The following is a 9,809-nucleotide window of genomic DNA, read 5'->3' as shown; positions in this document are numbered from 1 at the left end:
GTCTTTCGAAATTTATCCACAAATGTATTATTCGGATCGTCTAAAGAACTCAATTTTGTTCCAAATGCAGTAGAAGCAATTACATCGAGAGAAAATTAGATAAATACCTGTAAATAATAAAATTTTAATCATTTCCTAAATAAAGTACGTAATTTCATAACCATAATCAACACATCACGAAAAGCAGAATATAAAAGCATTCGGGATAGAAGGACAAGTAATATAAGACAAAAGATAATGTGTTAGTACTTGTTTCACTTCCAGCAAAAAGAAACAACACGCATTGTGCTATCATTTCTTCCATGCTCATAGCTGAAAATAATTCATTTTAAAAATATTTCCTATTTTATAAATATCATAAAAAATAGCCAAACCTCTGAACAACAGTCACTGACAGAAACATACAATTTCTCCATTGTTCGAACAAACGCGCCAACAACATTTTGTGTGCATTTTTGTTGAAACAAAATAAAGAGGTTTCTGATAAAATGGCCGCTGTTTACGACTGGCAGCTATTGGAGGTTCAACTGTATTACTTAAATTACGAAATGACTTATGACAAACTTTTATGCTTCGGTAATATTTTCAATTCGACTTCATTTTTTTCGTTAGTTTCTTTGATATCTTCTGGTGAAATTTCCAAGGTACCTTTTTGAGCATCGAGTAATAACTGAAGAAAATCGTTGCTTTTCTGTATGTATATTCAATACTTATTATAAATTAAATTATGAAAAAAATAAATAGATTAATATGAAATAAATCATAAGAAATTTAAAATTAAATAAATTAGTAATGAAGAAACAATAATCTTTTATAATTAATTTAATGTTACAGAATCTTTAAGAAAATATAGAATATAACATATCACCTCATTTTGTTTCTCTCTTTGTTCGATGACATGTAAAGTAAATTCTTTGAAATAATCAGTAAATTCATCAAAAATATTAAATTTCAGATATTTGAAAATTTTCGGAAACAAAACTGTAATGAATTAATAAGCAATTTATACATAAAAGACACAAATTGTATATGTATATTACAGATGACACATTTTAAATATTATATACCTATGTGTAAAAAATTATACACTATATTATAAAACCAATATACTGTATATATTTAAAATCCCACCCTTTTAAAAACCCTGTGCATGGGCCTGGTAACATCAATAATTATCGTGTTAGGGCGAATATCACTAAACATAATGTTTGATATTTAAATCTTTCTTGCTGATTGTATGACCCCGGACTATAGTTTTTGTAAAAGATTAATATTTTAATAATTTATTTTAAAAGAATGTTAACAGAAAAAATTTTAGAAGAAAATTACGAGGAAGTGGCTAGAGTTTGTCAAAAATAACACTTCCCTTTCAACGACTCCGGAAATTCAGGATTGGATAACAACAGAGTTTCCATACGATATTACCTTATTGGATAGCATCTTGACTCAGAGGGAAAATGAAAAGGTATAAAAGAACCAAGAAAAGTTCAAAAAGGTCGTCTAGTTACACCGACTTCGACTAGTGGTCTGCCGATCCTGTCCAGTTCGCCAAATGACCAATCCAGTTACGTCGTCGCCAGCCAACCGTCATTATTTGATACGAAGAAATTTAGATAGAAGATTGATGAAATTAGAGAATTTTTAAATCAAGAAATTGTCGTCATTGAAGACATCACTTAACATCGAAGGTATATATCTACCCGCGACCAGACGTAAATTCTCTCTGTCGCGCTTTGGGCGGGTTTTGTTTGTAAGGTAGAAAAGAGTTAATCAATAGCTGTAATTCGATTTGTGCGCCATTAATTAATATTTAATCTTATGTAATGTAGAATTCTTTTGATTGATGATATCATATGATGTCATTTTGTTATGTATACTTGTAGATTTTATATACTTCCGTCAAATAAATTTAGCATTGTTTTAGTAGAATTTTCTCATCGAGTGCATCACTTCTGGGCTTCCCCCTCACTCTTATTTATCTTCTCCATCCCTTACCTTAAGATCACATACGATACCGCTCGCACACGTGTTTTTCAATACGTGTGCAAGCGGTACCATATGTGATCTTATGGTAAGGGCGAGAAATTCGAGCGAGTTTTCTATATTCCTGGTTATAGGTGGTGTCAGAGTCTTGAATTCCAGGGGTTCACGTTACACTGATTATTCATTTCTATCGCTAATTGGTTAAGCCTTATTCATAAATGTAAATTGAAATTTTGAAAAAAATAATCGAAAGAAATATAAATCAGTATATAAAATTAAATGGACATTCATATAGGCAGAAGCTTCTTGTATTAAAATATATTTGTAATATTTGAATTACAAATTGTTGAGGATGAAAATGTTCTTTTATTCAATGTATAATTGAAAAGTAACAAGTAAAAAAAATTGTTATTGTTACTTTTCTTGCTGAATAATAAATACATTTTAAATAAGATAACATAAAATTTTTACAGATAGGAAATAATTTTGCCTAAGATAAAGCAAAGTTATTTTCTATCTAAAGATGTTAATCTAAATAAATATTTTAATCTTAAATCAATTTAGAAATGTGCAATATTACTTACAAAATATCATAAGACGAAGTGATACATTTGTGCTGGTTGTCTTTCGAAATTTATCCACAAATGTATTATTCGGATCGTCTAAAGAACTCAATTTTGTTCCAAATGCAGTAGAAGCAATTACATCGAGAGAAAAATTAGATAAATACCTGTAAATAATAAAATTTTAATCATTTCCTAAATAAAGTACGTAATTTCATAACCATAATCAACACATCACGAAAAGCAGAATATAAAAATATTTTAAATTTAAATATATTTGATTTCTAATGTAACTTAATCTATTATGATTCCATGCTAAGTTAGTGCGCTTACTCTAATATTAATTTAATTTTTCTAACGAGTTGTAAGAATTCATAAGATCTTATATAAAAATAATTGATAATACAGTTAATTTTGAAGAAATATCTTACAATTTTTAAATTAACTAAGTTTATGTATTGTTTGATTTTGAAAAGACAAAAGTCGGCATTCCTACTTGTAATTCTAATTTATGAAACTTTAAAATATTATATAAAAATATACTATAAAACATATTTGAAATTAAACAGATGCAGACTTTTTAAATTAACCTTTTTTTATTAAGTTTATTATATACTTTAAAAATTAAAAAAATTTTTTTAATATTTTTCTGTTAACTATTAAAATTATAAAATAAAATCAAACTGATTATACACGCTTATTATATTCTAGTTTTATTGAGTTGGCGGAAAAAAAAATCAGTAACCTAAACTAAATTTACTAAACGTTTTCAACAATTTCGTATCCTAAATTTGAAAAATTGATTTAGATTGTTTCATATAAAATAATGGATGGTCTTCTGAAATAAGAACGGAGCAGATGCTCATTAGTTCCGTGCTCATTATAAAGATCATAATATGTACAGAACCTGTATTAAGAAAATAACAGTTATAACAATTCAAATATATCTTAAACTCTATATGATATTTCCGACATTTTTGCAAGAAAAGCACACGACATCATAACATGCAGCGTTAGAATTTTCGAACCTTTTATAGTCTTTTCTACTTTATTGTTTAAGCAACAAAGCCATGGCGGAAGAGTAATATATAATATCCAGAGCGGGTACACTTGATCTTAAATATCCAGTGTATCGTCTCTATTCTTACTCTAGGAAATGTGGGACAGTCAAATTCAAAACGAGACGTGACGTTGTTGAATTTCCACAAAAAACGTTTATATTACGAGTAAACGTACAGTACATACAATTACAAAAGTTCACAAACAACAATTACAATACTTCAGGTGTAACAAAGTTCAAATACTTTTAATTCACGACAACAGGTCCATCGAAAAGGACACCTTGCGACGAACTCCTTCAAACGTTAGTTACCGCACAGCGAGACAAAACAATCTTCTAGGCAAGCTTAGGCGAAGCTAGACGAACGTGAGTTCCCTTGAAGTGTCCTAGGCGAACTAAACTTCCCGCCTAAACTTCCCGCCTAAACTCAATCCTCTTATACAGATTGAGGGAAATGGAATTCCACCAATCGGCTTAGTAGCGCTATCGCACGTCCGCTGGTCGTACGATGTCTTCCAGCCAATCGGCTTAGTAGCGCTATCGCACGTCCGCTGGTCGTACGATGTCTTCCAGCCAATCCGCGGTCGAGTTTCCAAAGTCGCCTGATCGGCGTTCCCATGGTGACAACCGTCGTTCATATGAAAACACGGAAAAGTGCGGGAAATCGTATGTCGGACGATTTTATCCCGACAGGGACGATTTACTCAGAACGGAACACTTATTAAGTGGAATATCTCCGTATAAATTGAAAGGACGAACATGAAACACGAACGGAACGATTCTTTTTTCATCACGAAGCAGTCGACCAAGGTTTTATATTACATGTTGAAAGACGATATAACTGCAATCATGAAATATTGAAAGTAATTGTTCCGTCCCGAATGAATCACTGTAGTATAATTTCTTAATTTTTTATATTAGTGGAATTCTTAGAAAATTAATTTTAAAAATGTCTAAATTTAAAAAATATGTTTATTTTATTACATAGATTGTTTTATTAAGAAATTAAATATGCAATACAACTAAAAAATGAAACTTAAACAGTAGATTTAATAATTTTAAATTTAAAAAAAATCTATTTACTTTTTACAATCAATTGGTTGATCCCTATTAGTTTCAATTATTTTTTTCATATCAGTTGAAAATTTTTCGGTGCATTCCCTGACCAAATAAGCCATCTGTAAAATTTTAAAATATAATAAAATTTCATAACAATGCAAAATTTATTCAAAGAAAATATTCAAAATTTTTTGTAATATAATGTACAGGACGCAATCTAAGCGCAGAAATTTATAAGGACAACAATTATTTATTAGTGTCTGTCACCAAATGATACAAGATTTTTTTTTTCAAATAAGTATCTTAAGTCATTCACAAACAATTGTGTTTACTTATTCTCGTACAGACAATCCTGACGTTTTTAGATCTGGACAATTTTCGTTTCCCAACAATTCATGAATGACTTCTTACCCCTGTTTCATCAACACGAGTTACTTCGAGAGTTGATGTACTCGAGTTATATAACACTGAGTAGTATGAAGAGTTATTCACTTTCATATTCACCAATTTGAAACTCGAAGTTATTGATTTGTTGGTATCTAACAGATACGGTGAATAATTTCGATTAATCACATGGTATAGTGAATAAAAAGGTGCTAATAATGACAGTGATGCTTTCTTTCATAGAGTTGAGCAATGTAAAAGGTCTATATTAATAGCTTTACACGCAGATTATCCTATTAAATCATTTATATCACCTACGACCAACTGCATATTTCCAGTGGCATAAAAATACAGAGCCAACAACACTTATTCTATCAGCGACATTGCGTAATTTCTCGTTGTTATGGAAAGTAAACTATGACTAAATTAGTGATAGTTTACTTTCTGCAACAAGAAATTATGCCGTATCTAATACCAATTTAGCAATAATTCGAGATTCATCCCAAACTTTAACTCGGATTGGTGAATACGGCAGTTAAAATTTATTTAAACTGTTTACTTCCTAAATTATATTAAAATTTAAAGTATTTTTGCCTAAAAGTCATACGGAATTTTTAAAGTGATAGTAATCTCAGAAAATTAACGAATTCAATTTTCAAAATTCTGAACAATAGGTTAATAGAAGAATTAAATAAGATGCTAAAGGAAACAATTATTTCGTTCTATCTACTTTCATTTTTTCAGGAATTTGAGGAAAAGAATTTTCCCACAGAAATAAAAAATAATTTTAAAGTAACGCTTTTTATTCGAATAAATGTACTAAAGAGTAAAAACTAAATTTTCTTCAGCTTTCACAGTATTTTTAGCTATAGAATATTTCTAAATAGAAGTGCCTCACGCTTTTACTTTTGGTATCATAATACCAAAAATACTGTGAAAGTTGAAGAAAATTTATTTTTTTACTCTTTAGTACTGTACATTTATCCGAATAAAAACCGTTACTTTAAAATAATTTTTAATATATTTTTTATTTTCTATTTTTTAGTTAAACTATAAGTTCGTAACACTAAACTAGCGAAATTCATCTTAATTTGGCATTTAATTTTATGTATATTGTTCTTTGTGAGATTGATTTCGATTAAAAAAAAAGCTTTAAGTCGTTTGGATTTGATATAGTGAGTGATTAGTTCTCTCATTTACTTTGATGATAGAATTCTACCTTGAACATGACTGCTCCTATGACCTGCAAAATTGCAGATAAGGTGATTAATAAAAGTAGTGAATACTAATATCTTTTATGTATATTTTATATATTTTCTTAAAGAATAAAGGTGTACTTTAGCTATTTGGAGGGATAACCATATTAATAGCTTTACCTTTTGCCACTTTCTGCTAAAGTAACAGATGTTACTATGGTTATCCCGCCAACAGATTTGTTGTAACAGAGGTCCACGTGATTCTTTGTCTTCAATTTCGTTCCCATATGTAGGATGGTAAATAGCAATCGTATGTTGTAGCGCCATCTTATGTTATCATAAGTTTTGTACAAATTTTAAGTATTCGTAATTTTTTGCTAATTGTTAAAAATGTTTGCAAACTATTTTAAAATTATACTGTCGTTGGCAATACACATGTGTGTAAAGTTTCAACTAAATCAGAAATTGAGACGAAGATGAATTGCAACTTTTTTCTAGACAGTAAGTCTGACGGATGGAAAAAGTTAATAAAAAGCTTAAAAAGCATCAAATCTTTAACGCCATCGGCTGGAGATTGCGAGCATAAACAGGTTACAATCAGCTAAAGCAATATTAGTTCTCATGAAATTTTTAAACAAAGATTAAAAACAAATTAAAATGTTAAATAAAAATATTTATGTTAATGAAAGAATTTGTTTACTTTTCTCATTCTACTGCTACTGAAAGTGGGACTCATAATACACCTAATTCTTTTCCAGTCGTCATCTTTCAAACCGGATAGCATTTTGTCGAACAATGGATTTCCTGTCTCTAAGTCCTGAAATAACAATTTATTATGTGCATTATGTAATGTATTGTACATCTTGGATAAATAACTAAAAAGCACAAAATTAAAATTCTATATACTATATTGTATTTATTCTATGTACTTATTGTATTGGTGTTCCGATTCTGCAAATTGAGGAAAACTTATTCAGAAAAAACAAATCTTTATTGTTCACCTGGTATTTCACCTGCACAATAGGTCCTAATAATATGATAAGTCCTAGTAGACATTAATATAATAAATTGTATAAAATAAGGACACAAAGGCATTTGAATTAAAATTCAATAGTTCTAGGAACGTTAACTCTATTCTTAACAATTATGTGAAAATATCACGAGAAACGACTAAAACCACTAAATATACATTTAAAATTAAAAGTTTACTTTTTATTAAAAGTAAGCTTTTTAATTTCTTTCTCTAATTCTCTAATTTCCTTCTCTTGATAATTTTTCTCTAATTAAAAAGGTAATAAATGCATTTTTGTGATATGTTCATGCATAATATAAATCAAAAATATAAATTGCATGTAAAATCAATCAAGATATTTGCAATCGATTGTCCATTTTCATACAATGTTTGTAGACTTTTAGTATTAGACTGACGAAATTTTGAGTTGTCAGTCTTTTTATCTTGTCGGAATTTTGAACCGGATTCAATTGATATTATAAGTCAGTGTTTTTCAACCTTCTTGAATACGCGACCGCTTTGCAAGTTAAAAACTTCTGGTGACCTCCCCAGGGCCATATTAAAACTACTGTATATCAGTGATTTTAAAAACTACATACAGTATTTAATTTTCTTTCTGTTGAGACCTAAATATCGATCGAAAAACCAATTATACTGTAAAATAAACAGGTATAGCCTTCTTACTGAAATTGTAGTTTTTTCTTTTTTTATTGTAGTGTAGGACCTACAAACATTTGTCTTTTTCTTTTACCCGCGACCCCCGTGTAAGGCTTTGCGACCGCCCTGGGGGTCGCGACCCACAGATTGAAAAACACTGTTATAAGTGATTCAAAATATAAACATTTCAAATAAAATAATACAAAAAATGTATATAAAAATTTTTTAAAATTCAAATTTAAAAAATAAAAAGCTTAATAATATTTTGGTATTCAAACTTACCACTCTGTTGTGAAACATATTAAAATCTTTAACTAAAATTTTTTTCAAGATATGAGGTTCTGCAATAACGAGTTGTGGTTCAAGGCCCAAATAGATACTATAAAATATATGATGTTTTAAAAGTATAAAATAACACTAACATCTAAAATAACTAACATAAATGTACAGTACATACCCATATATTCGGCCATACTTTTTATATGCTTCCAATTGAAGTAAGTGTAATGGCTAGAGGAAAAAATATTTAAATAACGTTTGTATGGAAAATTCAACATTGTTTTAATTAATTTTGTTTATATATTAATTAATTAATTAAAACTTAATAAATACAAAAGTCTGACAATTGATATAAAACTACTTAAATTAACGAATTTTAACATGGAAATTTTCTAAAAAAATTGTAATTTTATTCTGTAACTAGCTGTACCCGGCCACACGTTGCTGTGGCTCAAAATGTATCTATTATAAATGTATAACATTTCCCGTGGGAGGAATTTCGAAAAATCCTTTCTTACTGTACATTCTCTTGAAGAACTCTATTAAAACTCAATCATAAACACAAAAAACCGCATCTAAAACGTTATAATTGAAGCAGAGTGCTTCACGGTAAGCCTTAATTTTGTCCCTCTCCCCCGGGGGGGAATTCGACATCTATATAATATAAAAACACGCCCGTATTCGAATGCAACGTTGTTTCAAAATTTCAAAGCAATCGGTGAAGTACTTTCGGAGATTTAAGATTTTGAACAAACGAACATTTACCGTACATTTTTATTTATATAGATTGTAATTGCTGCGTAAAACAAATAAATCTAAACCAAATATAGAACGTATTTCCAATTAACTCAGTTTTTTAAATTTCAACTAATATTAATTCTTCGACTAATGTTATTTATATTTTAAAATGTTTAAGCATATTACTGAGAAACATTTTTAATAAGATGACACATTATAGTAATATTAAACCTGCAAATCTGCATTCGAAAGTAAAAGATAATGATAAAATTTTTTTCAGCAGTATATTTTAGAAACAGAAAAATTGNAGTAACTTTTTATTTAACCATTAATACGCGGTCGATTTTAAGACGAAATGAGCTTATTTCATGCAATTTACATAAGAGAAAAAGTGATTTTTTTCCTCTCCCCCTCCCTCTCTCCCTCTCTCTTTCTCTCTCTATTTACCAATTAATGTATGGATACATTTTTATGCAGTAAAATTCACTAAACCGTAACTGGATCGTGTAGTTTTAAATACACTTCATTCAATGTTTACTGTTGGCATTTATGAAACTCAACTCACGTTACAACACGAAGGAAAGAAACCTTAAACTAATGCAAAAAATATCAAGAAAAATCGAATATTTCCTTCTAAAACTTTTATTGATACTAAAACAAATGTAAAAAATAATAATATACTGAATTTATTGTTAATTTAAATAATAGCTAGGGGCGTCCCTAATGGCATACAGTGACAGAAAGAAAGAAAGAAAAAATCCGGTTTTTCAGCTTTATATAGTCAGATAGGTAATCTGTTTGTGATCTTCATCACTATACGCCATGTGTTACAATTAAAACATTTATGACACGTTTTCTTTATTATCTTGGTTTCTGTC

General features: G+C 29.0%; 1 protein-coding gene across 1 annotated transcript; it reads right to left on the bottom strand.

The window, feature by feature from the left end:
• Window positions 1-166: 166 nt before the first annotated feature.
• LOC111616534 (cytochrome P450 3A2-like) lies at window positions 167-8,433 on the bottom strand. Its single transcript, XM_023357939.1, has 8 exons — window positions 8,372-8,433; window positions 8,197-8,293; window positions 6,946-7,062; window positions 4,690-4,784; window positions 2,568-2,713; window positions 869-981; window positions 565-691; window positions 167-312 (listed from the first exon to the last, which is right to left on the bottom strand). The coding sequence occupies exons 2-8, from the start codon at window positions 8,212-8,214 to the stop codon at window positions 167-169; spliced, it is 762 nt and encodes a 253-aa protein (XP_023213707.1). The 5' UTR covers window positions 8,215-8,293; window positions 8,372-8,433.
• Between the last annotated feature and the right edge of the window lie 1,376 nt (window positions 8,434-9,809).

This window comes from Centruroides sculpturatus, unplaced genomic scaffold (assembly GCF_000671375.1).
Source record: "Centruroides sculpturatus isolate CEXI.00-Female unplaced genomic scaffold, Cexi_2.0 scaffold3531, whole genome shotgun sequence".
Lineage (NCBI taxonomy): Eukaryota > Metazoa > Arthropoda > Arachnida > Scorpiones > Buthidae > Centruroides > Centruroides sculpturatus.
This window is presented reverse-complemented; position numbering and strand designations above follow the sequence as displayed.

Excerpts from the sequence above, each read along its gene's own strand:
- LOC111616534 (XM_023357939.1), bottom strand. Across the intron at positions 982-2,567 it reads ACTTCGTCTTATGATATTTT|TTTTGTTTCCGAAAATTTTC; the intron begins GTAAGTAATATT and ends AATTCATTACAG. Across the intron at positions 692-868 it reads AAAGAGAGAAACAAAATGAG|AAAAGCAACGATTTTCTTCA; the intron begins GTGATATGTTAT and ends ATATACATACAG.